We start from the raw sequence: 19,459 nt of genomic DNA, 5'->3' as shown, positions 1-19,459 counted from the left end.
CACTAGAAGTGGGATCTGGAATTGCGTACACGCTACACTGGTATTTACCATTGAGCAGTAGCCCCAGCTCTCACTCTGTTTTTGACAAGACTGTCAAGAGGTAGGTCTGGAGACAACTGTCTCAGACCTTCGTGGATCAAACATGAGAGTTACAGTAAAACAACAGATGATTAGCAAAAAGAGTAAATGTGTTTTGGTGTATGTATTAAGTGTTTCATATACATGCACTGCTAAGTTCACATGGGTGTCAGTTCTGGCATGCTTGTATAAGCTGGTCTGCTACATGTCTGCAAGCACATGATGGAGAACAAATGAGACTTAACAGTTGAAGCTGGGTGACAGGCAATCTGTTCTTTGATTCTGAACTTCCAAAATAAAAAATAAAAAACATTCCTAAACACCTTAAAAAGCAGCTGCAGGATACTTTCCCTTTTCCGCTATCTTGCTTTCTACTCTAAGGCTGGGCCCATGACATTACATGTGATGCCCAGGTTTGAGCTACCTCAGCAGAGTCCTCATCCTTCCCGTAGTCGGTACTGCCCACAATAGGCTCCTTCTCCCGCATCCAAGACTCAGCCTCGTTGGCATCGGCAAAGTACTGCTGGGCCTGCAGTGAGTCCTCTAGATCTTGCCTCCGCTGGGAGGCTTTGGCTTTCAGTGCCTCCCATTTCTGGTTGAGCTCACTCAGTTTGGCCTTCACATCCTCTGCAGCAAAATGGCCTGGAGGAATGATGATGAGAAGTACACCTGACATGGCGGCAAAACTCACATAACAGAATGAGAAGGGGACTCGGCCTTGGCCTTGCTGGCTGGGTCCGGGTCCGGGTCCAGGCACTGAGTACACTCACTCACCTTCTTCCACCATAGCGTTTCCCTTCTGTGTCACTGCTTTGATGCGGGGCTCATGCCCAGCAATTTCTGCTTGTAAGGCTTGATGTTTCTTTAGCAGATTCTGGACTCCAATTAGATCTTTGCCTAAAAGCAAAACACATTCTCTCATCAACTGGCATTGAATTGACACTATGGGCTCCCACCAGTGCGGCACTCCCTCTGATATATCTCCTGTATGCTATGGGATGCCACAGTGGCATGGTCCTGCCTGGGGCAGAGAGACTAACCTCTATTAGTGGATGCAGCAATAGGCTCCTTTTCTCGAATCCAGGTTTCCTCATCCTCCACATCTCTGAAGAGCTGCTGCAGACGAAGAGAATCTGCCAGCTTCTGCTTCCGGGCCACCATGGGTTCTTTGAGAGCCTCATAGCGAGCCACAAGGGCCTCTTGCTTCTTCTTAATGTTTTCAGCATCGAAATGGCCAGCGTCTTGGAACTGGCGGGCCTGAATTGTGATGCCATCAATTCGATCCTGGGAACAGGAGGCTAAGGTTTGAAAACTGGAAACAATTCCCAGAGACTCTTCTGCACATCTCCAGCCTATTACTTGGGGTGAAGATTCATCAGACACCAAGGAAAGTTAACAACGTGCTTGTCCTACTCTGAGAGTATTTGTTCTGCCATGGCCTTCCCTAGAGTGCTCCTAGAGAGCACTGAGGGAAAACACTTGGAGTACAAGCATATGAAGTTCTATAAGAGCCATACACTTCATTTCCCCCCTAAGAGTCTCAATATTTATCATTCTCCCATTCAGCACTGCCTTGCCCTACAGCACAGGTCCCATTCCCCAGCCCACCTGGTGAGCAGCCACATCCGCCTCTAACAGGGCATGCTTCTTCTGAAGGTTCTGGACATTGGTGAGGTCTTTGCCATAGTCATCTGAAGCCAAGTGACCTTCGACTTCATACAGCCACAACTCAATGTCCTCAACATTGCGATTAAATTGCTGCTGCTGGTTGGCTTCACGGAGCTTTATTCCTGTTCAAGGAAGTGGGCTTAGTTTTCTTTTTTTTTTTTTTTTTTTTGGTTTTTCGAGACAGGGTTTCTCTGTGGCTTTGGAGCCTGTCCTGGAACTAGCTCTTGTAGACCAGGCTGGTCTCGAACTCACAGAGATCCGCCTGCCTCTGCCTCCCGAGTACTGGGATTAAAGGCGTGCGCCACCACCGCCCGGCTCTTAGTTTTCTTAATAATGTGATCCATTAATACTGATCACAAGTTACAGTATCCTGGTGGAGGATTATGGTGAGATTCTTATTCATTATCCAGCTTTACTGAGTAGGGGAACGAAAAATCTCTAGTATGACCTCTGCTCTACATTCTACAGGCTCAACTAGAGGTTGTCTGGAAAGCGTCGTTAATTCCATGAGATACTACTCCTGGCACACAGCTAATCTGTGATTTTAGGTGAGAAGGCTCAGTTCATTCTCTTTAGTCTCTCCAACGAACCCATCAATCACACTTACGAAATGATCAATTATTGAGAACTCAGGTCAAGTAATCCCTATATAGCAAACAACCCTTAACAACAAACTACCAATCTACCTTTCCTGGCTGGTGTCTGGTTCTAGAATGCAGAGACAGAGAGTAGTGTTTAGTTTCCCAAACGCTCCTATCACCAAACACTCTTCTATCATACCTTTCAGTTCTGTGGCCTCTAGAAGTTTCTTCCACAAACTGATGACCTCATTCATACGAGCTGCTACTTCTTCCTTGGCATAGTGGTCGACATCTATTAGCTTTTGCCCAGCTTTCTCTAGGGCATCAATACGGCTCTGGTTTGCTGAAAGCTCAGCCTCAAAAGCCTGATGTTTCTGGACTTTGCCTTGTAGGTTGGATGGATCCTGTCAATCAAAAAAAAAAGAGGGTCATGTCTAGAACCTGAGTATGGAGAGTAACTTCATTCTCATAAAGCAGTCAGCATACGATAACTAGTGTGGTTCCTAGGACCCGTTTTGTTTAATTCTTTTTGTTTTGTTTTGTAGTTACAACTAGTTTTTGGAAAGGTTATTTAGCTTATACAAGTATCATGTGACAAAATTGATTGTACATTACTTTATAAGCTTCATCAGTGGCAGTTTTCATCTTCTCGTTGACCCAGCTTTTGAGCTCATCAGAATCACGGAAGAACTGCTGTAGATGGAAGGAATCGGCCAGCTGTGCCCGGCGGTGCATCGCTCGCTCATGGAGGGCATTTCGGCGGCTCAGGAGCTGAAAGACAGGGATGATGTGATTTTACAGTTCTTATTCCCCAAAATGTGGCCAGGTCAACTGAACAAAGTATCTCAGAGAAAGAGAACGTGTACACTACAGGAAAGGAGCATGCTAAGCCCAGGGAACTCACAGCATCTCGGCGAGTGGCCACATCTTCCATTGCGTAATGGTTATTTTGGATTAGTTTGGTTGCAAACTCATCCAGTGCCTAGAAAGGAAGGCAAGAGTTGTCACTGAGCACTGTGCCCTTACTGTGCTACAGAGAAAACATTCTAATCTTTTTTTTTAATATTTATTTATTTATTATGTATACAATATTCTGTCTGTGTGTATGTCTGCAGGCCAAAAGAGGGCACCAGACCTCTTTACAGATGGTTGTGAGCCACCATGTGGTTGCCAGGAATTGAACTCAGGACGTTTGGAAGAGCAGGCAATGCTCTTAACCACTGAGCCATCTCTCCAGCCCCCAAACATTCTAATCTTTACAGTCAAGGTTTGCACTGAGACATGTGCCCACCACTGGGCCCAGCTGAATGATTAAGTTCACCGGCAGGCACGTCCAACCTGTGGCTCACAAGCTGCACGTACCCTAGAATAGCTATAAATTCAGTCTAACACAAAATCCTAAATGTAAAATGTTATGAGATACTTTTTTTTTTTGTTAAGTATCTGGTTCTCCAGAGTGAGTTCTACAAACGCAGACATGACAGTGTTTGCAAGTCGACAAGCCTGAAGGATTCTACTGATGCTATGGTAAGAGTTCTAGACTGCTCATTCCCCTCAAGTGTGCAGACAGCAACTGCTGCATGAGCACCTAATATGTGTCAGATGTAGGACAACAGACTTCTGATCCTTTCTATTTTTTTCTTTTGGTTTTTCGAGACAGGGTTTCTCTGTGGTTTTGGAGCCTGTCCTGGAACTAGCTCTTGTAGACCAGGCTGGTCTCGAACTCACAGAGATCTGCCTGCCTCTGCCTCCCAAGTGCTGGGATTAAAGGCGTGCGCCACCACCGCCCGGCTTTCTGATCCTTTCTAATAAGTTGTTTTCTTTATGGGAAGAGCACATGTTGCCTTACTCTGATGCAGTGTCAGTCAAAGGTACATCTCAATTGGGAGGTTTCCATCAAGCAAGCAATTTTGCTCATAAAGCTGTGTTACATATAAAAGAAGCTCGAGCCGGGCGGTGGTGGCGCACGCCTTTAATCCCAGCACTTGGGAGGCAGAGGCAGGCGGATCTCTGTGAGTTCGAGACCAGCCTGGTCTACAAGAGCTAGTTCCAGAACAGGCTCCAAAACCACAGAGAAACCCTGTCTCGAAAAAACCAAAAAAAAAAAAAAAAAAAACCAAAAAAAAAAAAAAAAAAAAAAAAGAAGCTCAAATGATGTCATCATGGGATCTTACGTGTTCCTGTGAGTGCTCTGCAGACATCTCCCAACCCTCTCACAAAAGGACTGTTTATTCTGTGGACCACATGACAAGAAGGGTCTTACTGTGATTTTTTCTTCCTGGGCACTGAGGGATTTCTCAAAGTCCTCATGCTTCTTCAGAAGAGCTTCCACACTGTCTAAGGAGTCACCCAAATCTTCATTTAGCAGGAATGCCTGGAGAAAGAACAGGAAGTTTGCAACATCATGGACTGCTCATTCATCTACAGCCCAAAAGAAAGCAGATTTTGGCAAAACACAGACAGGAAATATCCTATGGCAATTAAGCTTCTGAGATCACTACGAGAAAGTCTAATCTTTTTATATTCTCTTAAAAAAAACTAACCAGGAACACTAGAAAAACAATCCTTATCATATATTCTCCCAAGCATTTTTTCTTAATTATTTCTTTTAAGGGAGGGAGGATATTGAGACAAAGTCTAACTATGCATTCTAGATGCTCTTTAACTTTCTAAGTAGTTCAGCTGGCCTCAAACTTGTGACCCTCCTACATTAGCTTTCTGAGTCTGAATACAAACAGGTACGAACCCCAGCTCTCGCATAGCTCTTGTAGCGTCTCTTATGTTCAGATTACACATAGGCTAAATTCTAATTTTTAGAAACATTTTTTGTACTGCATAAACCTTTTCTAAGTGCCTTCCTGTCTCAGCAATACCAGAGGTAGACAGGGCCAAAATAAGCCTGCTTAATTTAGTGCTATCCAAAACTGAAATGGCTCTGATGTGCTGAAACAAAATCAGCACTCACTGGAGAGGTGGGACATGACTCTTGTCCTTCCCTGATAGGGGCTCCTGACAAACATTACCTCCTGCTTGCTCATCCAGTTGTCCACCTGCTCAGTGTCACGGTAGAAGAGCTGCAAGTCCATGCACTGCTCATACTGTTGCCTTCGAAGCTCCCACAGCTCCAGCAAGGTGGTTCTCTCCTCTGAGAGGATGCTCAGCTTGGGAAACAGGAAGCAAAGTTACATTCCACCTTCTGGGAGACAGCTCATGCTAGGCTTTAGATATTTCTTCGTGAAATAGCACTTAATGTGTATAAGTATCATGAGACATACTAATACCACAGAACTGGCATGAGTGTGCTATCCACAAGAATCCCATGCTGACTAACCTAGAATTTACTGTCATCATAAGCATTCTGGGTAAAAATGCCAAGGTGGCGAGTAGATAGATGAAAAACTCTGAAAGTGATGTTAATAGAGGATGGACCATCAAATGGGAGCTGTCAACTGAATGGGCATCCCAACTGGATAAGTAAGTTCATGAATGACTGAGACCCTTTACAATTTGTTTCCTATTCGTTCCAAATACTAAAACAGGACTGGCTCTCTACAAACTTCTTTTCAAATAAGTCATGTGTCACACATACCTGAAATTTCAAAGGAAAAAAGTCTCTTGGTCCACTTACATATTTTTCCTCTCCAAGTAGGGTCTATACAAGACCTACAAGGTCTGAGACTTGCTATGTAGACCATGTTGACCTCAAACTCACAGAAATCTGCCTGCCTCTTCCTCCCCAGTGCTGGGATTTAAAGGTGAGTATTACCACAACCAGCCACATACATTCTTTTTAAAATCTCTATAGGAAAAAGCTGCACTTTGTGGAAGAATCTTGGACTAATATGTGTTCTCAATATGATGGTGGGCCCCAAACTGGCCATAGGGGCAGAGAAGCATTCTCTGGTCCTGGCTTTCTCTTTAAAAGGCCCTTTTCATTACTTTACCTTCTCCCTCACTTCATCTGAGGCATAGTGACCAGCTGCGAGCAGAGCCTGCCCAGACTCATCTGCAGACTTAAAGCTATCTTCATGAGCATCGATCTCACCCTGTAGAGTAAAAGAGACAGCGTATTTCCAGCATCTTTTGGGTGGTGGCAGGGGTGGGGAGGCATGGGGATGATGGCAGTGACACCAAGTTGTTGAATTTCCAACACTCATTAGTGATACTGCTAAGAAAAGAAACAGAGCGGCAGGTTTAAAGTGCTTCCTAACCAGTGTCAGCTTCAGGAGCCAAACTTGAAAATAATTATCTGCCAACTGAGAAGCACACGCCACCAGCTCTGTAGGCCATGTGTCATTAATCAAGCTGCCATATGCTTGCATAGAGCCAAGCCCTATTTACTGTCCATTTTTCTTTTTTATGCCAAATGGGCTTGCTTACTACAGTTTTATAGTACCTGGTAAAGTGAATCCCTTCCTTCTCTACCATGTTTCTCAAAATTGCCTTAGCTTTTTTGTGGACTTAGCTTACTCTTTGCAAATGACAGTTCTGTTGAGGTTTTGACATACACTACATTGAATAGTATTTATACAGACCATTTATACATTTATACAGACCATCCATTCAGTTACGAATTAGGTTAAGTCATTTTACTTGGTTAATCTATTTTGCAATGTCTTTCTATGAGTAAGTTTTGTGGTTTTTGTTTTGTTTGTTGTTTTTTCAGACAGGATTTCTCTGTAGCTTTGGAGCCTGTACTGAAACTAGTTCTGGCTTGAACTCAGAGATCAGCCTGTCTCTGTCTCCTAAGTGCTAGGGTTCTAGGTGTACACCACCACAGCCCAGCTTGTGAGTGTTTTTTTTGAGACAGGTTCTCACTGTGTACCCCCGACTGGCCTGGAATCCAAAGGTCCATCTGCATCTACTTCCCCAGTGCTGGATTAAAATAATGCACCACCTCACCTAGCAAGTTCTTTAAAATATTCTTGAAATGGGATGGTAGAGGTGCACGTCTTTGAACCCAGCACTTGGGAGGCAGAGGCAGGAGAATCTTTGTTGAGTTCTGGAAGACCCTGGAAATACTACCTTGTGCTCTTGATGCCTATCCAGCAGAGCTTCAGCACCAGCCACATCATTGGCCAGTTCATCTGCATTGATGAGGGCTTTCATTTCAGTCACCCAGCTTGTGAGGTCACGGAAGTCAGCAAGAAAGCGCTGAAGCCTTGGGAAAAATAAAAGTATGTCACTTCCAGTAGTGGTCCCAAGACAGAAGATGGCTTTCTATCCGAAGCTCTGAATTCTGTTCTCAAAAGTCAACCATACAAATCCTAGTCCTGGGAAAGGAAACTTCACTGAACCTAAAGTGAAGACAGCAGAAAAACAGGTTCTTTCATCCACGGTAATGCTCCCACCTTGTCTCACATGTTTTGCTGTTTGAGATGGGTCTCCTTATACAGTCCTGGCTCGTCACTGCCACTAACTCACCGTTGTTAACTTCCTTGTTATTCGCAGGGCCAACTCAAAGTGAGTAAGAAGTGTTCTTTACCTTTCCAGTTCTTCATTTACTGTTTTTTTTTTATAAACTATTTACTTTTTCTTTTTTATATATTTATTTATTTATTATGTATACAATGTTCTGTCTGTGTATAGGCCTGCAGGCCAGAAGAGAGCACCAGACCTCATTACAGATGGTTGTGAGCCACCATGTGGTTGCTGGGAATTGAACTCAGGACCTTTGGAAGAGCAGGCAATGCTCTTAACCTCTGAGCCATCTCTCCAGCCCCTGTTTTTTGTTTCTTGAGACAGGTTTCTCTGTAGCTTTGGAGCCTGTCCTGGAACTAGCTCTTGTAGACCAGGATGTCCTTGAACTCACAGAGATCCACCTGCCTCTGCCTCCCCCTGAGTGCTGGGATTAAAGGTGCGCACCATCACCACCCAGCTCAATTACTGAGTTTTAATAGGTTATTCTAAATGAGGTTGATGACTATGGGTTATTTCCATTTTGTCAGTCAAAGTGAAGTAAGAGTTGACAGAAGATTTTATGAAGTTATAAATACTATATACAGACTACACTCTACAAAGTTACCATTCTCCAAAAGAATTTTACTGTAGGTGAGGGAAAGTACCCTGCATTTTCTTACTGGTGATTTTTGGCAGGCTACAGAAACCTTTTTGGTATCTAAAACTGATCCTCTGCCTTTCCTGACTGCTAAATACCAAAGGATCATTTGCTACCTGTATGAGTCATCGAGTCGCGCATGTCTCTCTGCTGCCAGAGTGCGGATCTGTTCCCAGTTGGTAATCAGCTCCTCACGCTTTACCTGGATCTGGTTGGCACTCAGAGGGTGTGACTGCTGCAGACGGTCAGCTTCAGCACACAGGGCCTTCACCTAGAAATAGACTCTTATCAGCACTACTCTCCTGCCCTTGCTAACTGACTTTCAAACTCACCTTGTGGCTGGGCAGTGGTGGCATACACTTTAAATCCCAGTACTGGGAGACAGAGGCAGGGGGATCTCCGTGAGTTTGAGGCCAGCCTGGTCTAAATAGTGAGTTCCAGGAAAGCCAAGACTTCACAGAGAAACCCTGTCTCAGAAAAACAAGCAAGCAAGCAAACAAACAAACAAACTCACTTTGTCCTCTAGAGCAGCAAGATCTCTCTCCAGACCCTCATGCTTCCGAAGCAGAGCTTGAACACTTGCTAGGTCTCTGCCAAAGTCATCAGAGGCCATTAACTGCTCCTTTTCCTTAATCCAACCAATGGTCTCATCCACATCCCTACAGAAGAGGAACCAGTCAACCCAGCTATGCAGCTGTCCAAGTGCACTGGGCACACCACAGAGAAAGAGCTCTTCTCAGCTCTCACAGCCCCAGTACCTGTTAAAGCGCTGAACCTCAGCAGCACCAAACAGCTTGCCCTGCCGTTGAAGAGCCAGGCCTTTCAGACGCTGCCAAGCTGCATTCACCTCATCCTGCTTGGTCTTGATCAGCTCCTCTTCTGGGTGCTGTTCCTACACAAGGAAGAGAATGGACCAATTTATCTCTCACCTCTGACCCCTGCAAGTTATCCTAGGCCTGGATCCAGAACAGAAGTAAGTCTTCACAACTGTAAAGACCTGGGTCTTTGTGAAAAGAAGGGAGTTACAGCTCAAGAGAGTATCCATTTCTTTTGTCCCTTGGAGGGTGTAAGTTTTTTTTATTGTTGTTGTCTTCTGAGACAGAGTCTCATTATACATCCCTGGTTGGCCTGGAATTTGCTATGTAGACCAGGATGGCCATGAACTCAGTGATTCACCTGCCTCGGCCTCCCAAATGTTGAGATTAAACGTGTGAGCCACAATATCTGTCCTGCACCAGATGATAAACACACTGTGGACGAAGTAAAAATTGCTGAGTGGTTAATAGCCCTTGTCAGTCTTGCAAAGGATCAGCAGCAACATAGTAGGGTTCACAACTATCTCTAACTCCAATTCCATAGGATCCAACACCTTCCTTCAACCTTCATGGGAATCAGGAATACATGTGGCACACACACATACATGCAGACAAAATGCACAAAATAATTCTAGAAAATAAAATAAAAAAAGGACATATTGAGTCCAACTTAGTGCAACTTTAGCAATGTACCATCTACCTCAAGAGCTTAAAAACCCAGTATTTCAGGTGTCTGTGAACCAGTTAAGTACTGTTTCCCAGATACATGGTTCTTAGTGGCCAAAATTTAACTTACTCCTCAAAGTAGACAGGTGACATCTTGTTAGCATGACTCTTCCCCACCAATCATATTCCAATGTGTTGTTTTCTCTTAGCTAAAAAGAACATGTGAACACTGGGCGCACGCCTTTAATCCCAGCACTCGGGAGGCAGAGGCAGGCGGATCTCCATGAGTTTGAGGCCAGCCTGGTCTACAAGAGCTAGTTTCAGGACAGGCTCCAAAGCTACAAAGAAACCGTCTCGAGAAAAAACAAAACAAAACAAAACACGTGAAGAGGTCAGATCGAGTATGCGGGGGCTTAGCTTGACTGCTCTTACCCAGCGTAACTTTGAAAAATGGCTTGTGACTTGAAGATGACACTGGCTTTCTAGAAGGACAGATATTACTGAGCAGTCCTGGCTGTCCTCTCAAACACTGACTTTAAAAAAAAAATGTATTGTTCCCTAAATACCTGGAAATTTAAAATCTGAACCCTTCCAAAAGACACCCTCCAGACCCCCAAAGCAAAATGTTTTGCTTCCATTTACTAGATATCTTCAGAACATACTGAACCCTAGTGTAGTAGAAGATGGGGGATGAAAACGGCGCTATGCAGACAGTAGGATAGGTGGTTTTGCCCATTCCACCCACCTTGTTTTCCTTTTGGGTTCTGAGACAGGGTGGCTAGCCTTGAACCCACAATCTTCCAGCCTCAGCATCCCAGTGCTGGGAAACAGATGTCACCACACATAGCTGTCTTTGTCCCCTCTAATGAGCTCCAGAGCTACCAGTGGAGAGTCCTTCAGGGCACACCCAGACCCAGAAAAACTTCAGTGGGAAAGAAGTAAGAGCCATCAATACTGCCAGAATTAGTAGGCATTTACTACCACACTCTGGTCCAAAGTCTGAGAAACCCCAGAAACAAGTTTTAGAAGCCCAATAAAAGTTCATCCAACCTGGCCCAAAAGTGGATGGAGTAAAGAAATCAAATGAACTCTGTCCTTCCTGCCCAGGGCCACAAGGTAAAACCATGCTCTCATTTAGAAGCAATCAGAATGAGGTTTTATGTACATTAGACAAAACTTTTAAGATACTTAGAAAATCTGCTCGTTAGAAATTAGGGATCTCAGTTGGGTGTGGTAGTGCATTCAGGAGGAGGCAGGAGGATCTCTGTGAGTTGGAGGTAAGCCTGGTCTACACACAGAGCTCCAGAATAGCCAGGACTAAAAACAAACAGACCTCTCTCAAAAATAAATAGATAGATAGATAGATAGATAGATAGATAGATAGATAGATAGAGGAGGAGGAAGAGAAGTAATAATAATTAGGTAATTCGGGATCAGGCAGGGTCAGCCAGCCCAGAGGTTGCAGAAGACCCACATGGCAGCTCACAAACATCTCTAATTGTAATTCCATGGGATCTGACACCCTTTTAGTCTCTCCAGGCAACAGGCACACGCATAGTGCACATACATATATATACAAGCAAAATATTCACATATAAAATTAAACTAAGGCTGCCAAAGACATCCTCCTGAATGCACTGTGAGGAGCACACATCAATCTGCTTCTCACCTGGATGAGTTTGGCAGCAAACTGGTTTACTTCGTTAACTCTTTCTTCATGAGCAGCCAGATCAGTCTGAAACTCTTCAAATTTCTTCTGCAAGACTTCCACATGTTCCAGGTCCTGGCCTAGCTCCTCAGAAGTCACAATTGCTTCCTATTCAGGGAGAGAACCAGCTTGAGACACTGGCACACAGTCAATTAACGAAGAACATACATTAGGGACGAGGCCATATCACTTTACTGGACAATTCTCTATGCAGTCTTTTACTTCTGTCCTCTAACAGTGTTCTTCCCAGAGACCCTAGGCTTCAGGGTTACAAAATCAAAGGTTCCTAGAGAGCAGCTGAGACAGTCTCCTGCTCCTGCCCTCCATCTAAGCTAGGGTTCCAACTGCATTAACACTGCCTCTCAAGGCAGATCACAGGGAGGCTCCTTCCTCTTGGGGAGCCTAGTATACCTGCCCTCAAAGCATACCTTGTCATTGATCCAGTCCATTACATCCTCACACTCCCGCAAATACTGCACCAGCTTCTGTGCCTGCAGCAGTTTGATTCCCTTCTCCCGCATCTTCTCCAAAAGCAACTCCCACTGGCGGTGAAGCTCCGTCAAACGTGTCTGGAGGTTAAAAGTCAGATGTTTAAGCCAGGGATGGTGGTACATGCCTTTAATCCCAGTACCCCGGAGGAAGAGGCAGGCAGATTTCTGTTTGAGACCAGCCTGTTCTCCACAGTGAGTTCCAGGACAGCGAGGGCTACACAGAGAAACCCTGTCTCAAAAACAGAAATAAAAAAAGCCAGTGGGGTGGTTCAGTTGGTTCTTGCCACTCAAGTCTGAGGAGCTAACTAAATTCCCAGAGGCCACAGCTAAAGGAGAATAGATTCCTAAAAATTGTCCTAAGACCTCTGCATGTGTGCTGTGGTACACACTTCTCTCTTGCAACTCTCTCATACAATTACAAAATGTCATTTAAAGAGAATTACAATGTGAAGTCTTTGGATTACAGTAATAGAACACCATCAGCTCTCAAATAACTCTTCATAGAAAAGGCTCTGGAGGGTCTTACAGCGACAGTTATTGAACATGACATCTCAAGCTAAGTTCAAACCTCATCTACACATCTGCATGAAGTATTCGCTTCCCAGCATCGCTGGGTGTTCACAGCACAGACCTAGAAAGGACCTGAGAATGAGGGAAGTCAAGAAAACTATTTCAGCCTGTGTGCTGTCTCTGGTACTTGACTTTACCTTAGGGCCTTGATTATGCTTACCTCCAAGACACTGGGAGTTTCTGGGTAACAATGACAGGCAAAGGTATACCACACAAGTTCAAACACAAATGAAAATGAAATCTGGGATCCACCCATGTTGAGATGTTATTACTCTCATCAAGAGAAAAAAACAAAACAAAACTTTGAAAGCCAGGGGCAATACTCAGCATGGGTGGAGTCTTTTACAAGCAGGCATGAAGGTTTCATCAGCAGAGAGAAAGCTGTGAGGAAAGGAGAGCTCACACACTTCACTGCACAGCGCCATGACAACAAGTCAATACTCCACCTACTTGGATGTGAGACCCAATGTGGGTGGCCGTAACTATGGGGCGCCAAGCTGTCCGGTATGGTGTGAAAGTCTAAACCGGTGACAAGACAGGTTACACAGGACAGAGACACAGTCTTCTACTCCACCCATTTCCTTTGTGCTAACGCTACCTGTCAAACTAAACTGCTAACTTTGGGGACAAATAAACTGCCAAGGCAGGTCAGGGTCACTATGAGAAGTGTGAGCTCAAATACAAGATGATAGAACTCTTTGCTTAAGAATGGGGCTACAGAGACTGGCCAGACCTCACCCTCAAGTCCACTGTCAGTCACACAAATTTCCTTTTCACACAGTCAGGTCATGACTCAGGTATTGGCACAATTTTTTCCAGCCCTGCAAGTCAGAGAGGGCCCAGCTACTCAGGCTGCCTGCAGTCCAGGAAGAAGAGTAGATAGGGAAGCTGCAGAACTCAAGGTGGGAAAGAAGGTCTGGCTCTGACTCAGAACATGAGGCAGCAGTGGGAGCTTTCGGAGATGCAGATACAAGAAAAGACAGGCATGGGATACAGATTGGAAACAACACAGTGAAATTCTACTTCCCACCTGTGGGACTTTGGGAAGGTTACTCCAAATGCTAGTTGGCAGTATATATAAAGCTGCTTTGATAAACTCTCCAAATGGGGCACAAATGAACTCAGCTCTGGGTCCTCTCCCAAGATGAATCCCCAAAGTCAAACACTTGGTCTGTTTCTCTCAGGTCTATCTGTGGCTGGGTTGTACTACATAGTCCCGCATATCTCAGGGAAACTTCTATGAGGGAGTAAGAAGACAACTGACTTTATTTACTACAGGACTATATTAAAAACAATGTATTTAATTGAGAGATGTATCACATTAGTCAAAGGAATTCAAAATTAAACAGCTGGTTATAGGACAACTGGCACTAACTTTTCTTACAAGCACTACTAATAACAATTTTAACAGTTCCTAATCAAAAGCCTAGATTCGGCCCATGTCTTTCACCCCAGCACTCAGGAAGCAGGCAGAGGCAGGTGAATTCTAGGCCAGTATGGCCTCTAAAGTGAGTTCCAGGACAGTCAGGGCTACACAAAGAAACGTCTTGGAACAAACAAAAACAAAAATAAACCAAAAACCAAACCTAACCCACCAAACAAAAGCCTAGATTCAGTAAGTAGGCAGATAGGCTGGTCCATTTTAGAATACCCACAGCAGACAGACACCAGCAGAGCAGTACAAATGTTTAATGCTGTAAACCACCAGCCTGGTTCCTAGCTCCTTCAAAACAGATACTGAAGAAAGGAGGGTGGGGATGGGGTACCCCTGGTTGAGGATGATTGTTTTGCCTTCATCTTCAAGAATGCGTGACAAGGGGCTGGAGAGATGGCTCAGCGGTTAAGAGCATTGCCTGCTCTTCCAAAGGTCCTGAGTTCAATTCCCAGCAACCACATGGTGGCTCACAACCATCTGTAGTGAGGTCTGGTGGCCTCTTCTGGTCTTCAGGCATACATATAGGAAGAATACTGTATACATAATAAAAAAAAAAAAGAATGCGTGACAAGTCCTAGGAAAGACTGTGCTCTCAATGCAAGGTGGCTTTGGAGACAACCAAATAAAAGGTTGGATGAGGTAACACACACTACAACATTTGGGCGGCTGAGACAAGAGGATCCAGTTCAAGTACAGTTTGTTTTATATACCTAGAAACTAACATAAAGAAATACAAAGAAACAAACAAAACATGTAGACAAACAAGAAGTGTATCAAAGGAATGATGAGATGACTCAGTAGTTAAGTGTACATTCTTTCTTAGAGAGACCTGAGTTCAGTACCCACATAAGGCAGCTTACAACCACCACTAACTCCTGCTTCAAGGGATCTAACACTCTTCTTTTGGCCTCTTGAGTGTTCATGCATACATATATGCACAAACACTTGTAATTACACACAGAAATTAAAATTTAATAAGTATATTAAAGATAAGACTAGATAAAAGTATCTGTTTATGAAACTCAACAGGGCAATAAGAATAGGGTATTTTCCCTCAATACTATAGTACTGTTAAAGCATAGAAAACTATCTTCTCAACTCCAAAATAAGTGGGCCCAAAGTTTGAAGATACCAGCCTCAAAGTTACTAATTATCCTCTGAAATACTAGAGTTAGTTGACATGGAAGCAATCTTCCTTAACATATGAACAAATGCTAACTCACTCTACTCCAAGAATACTGTTCCTCACTACATACACTGGTTTTCAGTCATGCTCTTAATCATAACGATACCTGGTTTGTAGATTTCTTGGACAAGCTGAGCTTCCTCCTACCTTACTCTTACAAGTGAGGCTTTCTGACCAAGGAGAAATCCTACTTACCCGGATGGTTTCAGACGCAAAATGTCCTTCTGAGATCATCAGGTTTCCTGTCTCATCCAGCTTGACGATGGCTCCTGAGTTGGCCTGTACTTCAGCTTCAAAGGCTTGGTGCTTCTGAAGCTTTCCCTGGTAGTACAACACAAGTGAGCCCCAAGTGTTACCACCAGGCACTCACCTTTTTCCTATCCCAAAGATCCCCTGTCCTCAGTCTCATTTTCTCTAGTGAGGGAGGCAACTACTCAAATACAAAGACTACATTTCTACCACACTGGCCTGTGAGCACATTCAACTTTGCAGGTAGAAGATAATTCAGAATATTTCAAATTTTATTATATTTCTATATTTCAAATTTTATCCAGAACATCTAATCCTTTCTAGAAAAACAGGACCGTGCTCACAGTATCATGCACATTTCACATGTTTTAGAAGCCACAACCAAACCCTGCTTACATTCTATTTAATTTTTTTTCTTTCTTCTTTCCCTCAAGACAGGGTTTCTCTGTATAGCCCTCACTGTTCTGGAACTTGCTGTATACACCAGTCTGGCCTCAAACTCACAGAGATCCACTTGCCTCTGCCTCCCAAGTGCTGGGATAAAAGGCATGCACCACCACCACCTGGCTCTCTTTCTTTAATTTTTAAGTTACATTTATTTTTCAGGTCTGTGTATGTGTGGAAGCATGCACATGCTATGGCACATGTTCTCTCTTTCACCACGTGGGTCTTAGGATGGAACTCAAGTCACCAGGCATAAGAGTATGCGTCTTTATGCACTGAACCATCTTGCAAAACCTCCTTTTTTCCTTTCTTTTTAAAAAACATTTATTGCCAGGAGGTGGTGGCTCCCGCCTTTAATCCCAGCGTTTGGGAGATAAAGGCAGGCAAACCTCTGAGTTCCAGGCCAGCCTGGTCTACAGATCAAGTTCTAGGACAGGCTCCAAAGCTACACAGAAACCCTGTCTTGAAAAAACAAAACAAACAACAAAAAAACAAACAAACAAAAAAAACCACATTTATTCATATATCTGTATCTGTGTGGATGTATGCCATATATATGTAGGTGCTCAGAGGCCAAAGAGGCATGACAGCCCCTGAAACTGGAGTTACAGAAGGCTGTGAGACACCTGATGTCATGAACCAAAACCATAACCACCACAATAGCAGTGCATGTTCTTAACCACTTAGCCATTTCTCTAGCCCATAACTTCTTATTTTTGGTAGCAACAATGCTATTAGCATGCCTTCTCAGAACAGTCCAGCTGGGCATGGTGGTGCATTAATTTAAGCACACAGGAGGCAGGAAGGCAGATCTCTGTGAGTTTGAAGCTAGCCCAGTCTACATGCTAAGTCAGCTAGGGCTGCAGAGCAAGACCCACACAGTCAGGTAGATATCTGTGAGTTTGAGGCTAGCCTAGTCCCAGGGCTGCAGAGTAAAGACCCTGTCTCAAAAACAAAACACAATCCAAAATAACCACCAAGACTTTTCTTGGAAATGTCAAGAATTCCAGTGGCAGGGCTGGAGAGATGGTTTACCAGTTAAGAGCACTGCTCTCCCAAAGGTTCTGAGTTGAATTCCCAGAACCACATGGTGGTTGGTAAACATCTGAATGAGATCTGGTGCCCTCTTCTGGCCTACAGGTGTACATGCAGGCAGAACACTGTATACACACTAAATAAATAAATCTTTAATAAAATAAAGTAAATGTGTGCCAATATCTGGCTGGGTTCAAAAAAAAAAAAAAGATTCCAGCAGCTTTGAGTTTAAGAGCTATCAGCTTAAAGGCGGTCACCTAACATCAGAAAACACAGATATTTAGATTACAAATAATTGTGTGTGTATGTGTGTTTTTTTTGTTTTGTTTTGTTTTGTATTTCAAGACAGAGTATCTCTATATAACAGTCCTGGATGTCTTAGAACACACTTTGTAGACCAGACTGACCTTGAATTTATTGAGATCTGCCTGCCTCTGCCTCTCAAGGGTTAGAATACACCACCACCTGGTTTACATTTTAATTCATAATAGTAGCAAAGTTATAGTTATGAAATAGCAACAAAATGATATAATGTTTGGGAGTCACCACAACATGAGGAACTATACTAAAGGTATCAGCATTAGGAAGGTTGAGAACTACTGGTTCTCGCGCATGCAGAAAAGAAAACATCATGCCTGTAAGCTACGACCCACCATATATGCTAGGGTCTTCTCAGAGTACAGTTGGTCTTTGTGTCTGACCTACATTCTTCCAGCTACTCTATCTTTTTTGGTCCCCCGACTTCTGAGATGCAAGAATCTCTAGGAGCTCAGACGTACCTGCAAGTTGGTTGGGTCTTTGTAGTTCTCATCAGATGCAACTTGAAGCTTTTCCTGAATCCACTTCTCCAGTTCCTCAGCATCTCTTTGAAAAAACTGGAATCGATAGGAATCCTCCAGCTTCTGCCGCCGCAAGGTAGAAAGCTCCTTGAAGCGGTGGTACCGATCCAGGACCTGCTGCCGTCTCTCCTGGATGTCCTCTGCTGTTTCCAGCACTTTGACCCCACTTGGATCCATTTTCTGAAAAGACAGAATGCCCTGAAATAAGCTCCATGAGACAAGAAATGGATTAGGCTCTCTGATGGAAAGAATCAGAAAATCCCAACAAATGAATTATGAAGTAGCCTTTTCTAGGGATGATGCCTTAATGAACAGCTAATTCAGTGTTCTCAACCTTCCTAATGCTGCGACCCAACACAGTTCTTCACGTTGTGGTAACCCCCAACCATAAAGTTATTTCCACTGCTACTTCACAACTGTAACTTTGTTACTGTCATGAATTGTAAAGCGAATCTCTGTGTTCCCTATGGTCCTGGGTGGCCCCTGTGAAAGGCTCATTCAACCCCCAAAGGACCTACAGGTTGAAAATTGTCAAGTTATTTACTCCCAACACCTACCTACCTATGCCAGCCCCTCAGAGGATGGCAATTTTTTTTTTTTTTTTTTTTTTGGTTTTTTCGAGACAGGGTTTCTCTGTGGTTTTGGAGCCTGTCCTGGAACTAGCTCTTGTAGACCAGGCTGGTCTCGAACTCACAGAGATCCTCTGCCTCTGCCTCCCAAGTGCTGGGATTAAAGGCGTGCGCCACCACCGCCCAGCCGAGGATGGCAATTTTTGTTGTCGTTGTTTTCAAGATCTATTTATTTATTTATGTATGATGCTCTATCTACATGTGCGCCTGCACAGCAGAAGGTGCTATGAGATAACATTATGGATGGCTGTGAACTATACATGGGTACTGGGAACTCAACTCTGAACCTCTGGAAGAACAGCCAGTACTCTAACCACTGAGCCATCTCTCCAGCCCAAGGATGGTGGTCTTGACGACAATGAAAAGTGAAAGTGATAAATGGAAGAATTACATTTATAATACTTCTACAGGAGCTTCAAGATTCAAAGCAAACACTGGTATTTGAAGGATTATTGATAAATTCACTTTAAAACAATTCTTTCATCTCGCTTTTGCATTTATCATGTAGAGGTATGAGGTATGAATGACTTTTTTTTTTTGACAAGGTCTCATGTATCATAGACTGGCCACTTGTTATATTGTTACAGATAACCTTGAACTACTGACCCTTGTCTCCTAGGTGCTAGAATTACAATTATGTTCCATGAACGCCAGGTTTTATGCTGTGCTGAGTCAAACCCAGGGTCTCCTGCATGCAAAGCAAGCACTTAAACAAGTCAGATGCATTTCCCATCCCCAATTTACTCTTATTTAAACCAGCTTTCCTCTTTATCTTCCCACCTCTGATGTTGGTCAACAAAAGGATGAGTCTACCTAGAAAAAGCAGCTGAATTCTGTTACTCTGAAATGTCAGCTAAGCAAGTCTTCGGGTGGACAGTGACAGGTCTTGTCATCTGAGTGAAAATCATATCACGGTGTATTGGGAGACGGAGCTGTATGACCATTTGCTTATGCAGGTGCAGAAGTGCGGGGGCGGGGGTACACACGAGTGGGCACACCAGGGATTT

At 43.8% G+C, this 19,459-nt stretch overlaps 1 protein-coding gene across 9 annotated transcripts in view; it reads right to left on the bottom strand.

Annotated features, from left to right (window-relative positions):
• The window catches only part of Sptan1 (spectrin alpha, non-erythrocytic 1), a 70,454-nt gene that overhangs the window by 39,558 nt on the left and 11,437 nt on the right, over positions 1-19,459 (bottom strand). For all 9 annotated transcript variants that reach the window (XM_057754681.1, XM_057754680.1, XM_057754683.1 and 6 more), the window contains 18 exons: positions 17,764-18,003; positions 15,452-15,577; positions 12,003-12,143; positions 11,536-11,682; positions 9,144-9,277; positions 8,900-9,044; positions 8,502-8,656; positions 7,353-7,488; positions 6,272-6,373; positions 5,351-5,488; positions 4,591-4,701; positions 3,232-3,309; positions 2,943-3,098; positions 2,527-2,731; positions 1,687-1,868; positions 1,119-1,362; positions 853-975; positions 503-720 (listed from right to left, as the gene is read on the bottom strand). In XM_057754681.1, the coding sequence (XP_057610664.1) occupies positions 503-720; positions 853-975; positions 1,119-1,362; positions 1,687-1,868; positions 2,527-2,731; positions 2,943-3,098; positions 3,232-3,309; positions 4,591-4,701; positions 5,351-5,488; positions 6,272-6,373; positions 7,353-7,488; positions 8,502-8,656; positions 8,900-9,044; positions 9,144-9,277; positions 11,536-11,682; positions 12,003-12,143; positions 15,452-15,577; positions 17,764-18,000 (2,778 nt within the window). In that variant the 5' untranslated portion in view covers positions 18,001-18,003. The remainder of the gene's footprint in view (positions 1-502; positions 721-852; positions 976-1,118; positions 1,363-1,686; positions 1,869-2,526; positions 2,732-2,942; positions 3,099-3,231; positions 3,310-4,590; positions 4,702-5,350; positions 5,489-6,271; positions 6,374-7,352; positions 7,489-8,501; positions 8,657-8,899; positions 9,045-9,143; positions 9,278-11,535; positions 11,683-12,002; positions 12,144-15,451; positions 15,578-17,763; positions 18,004-19,459) is intronic.

The sequence above is a fragment of the Chionomys nivalis genome, chromosome 22, assembly GCF_950005125.1.
Source record: "Chionomys nivalis chromosome 22, mChiNiv1.1, whole genome shotgun sequence".
In the NCBI taxonomy this organism is placed as follows: domain Eukaryota; kingdom Metazoa; phylum Chordata; class Mammalia; order Rodentia; family Cricetidae; genus Chionomys; species Chionomys nivalis.
The sequence above is the reverse complement of the archived record's forward strand: the minus strand, read 5'-3'. Positions and strand labels throughout refer to the sequence as shown.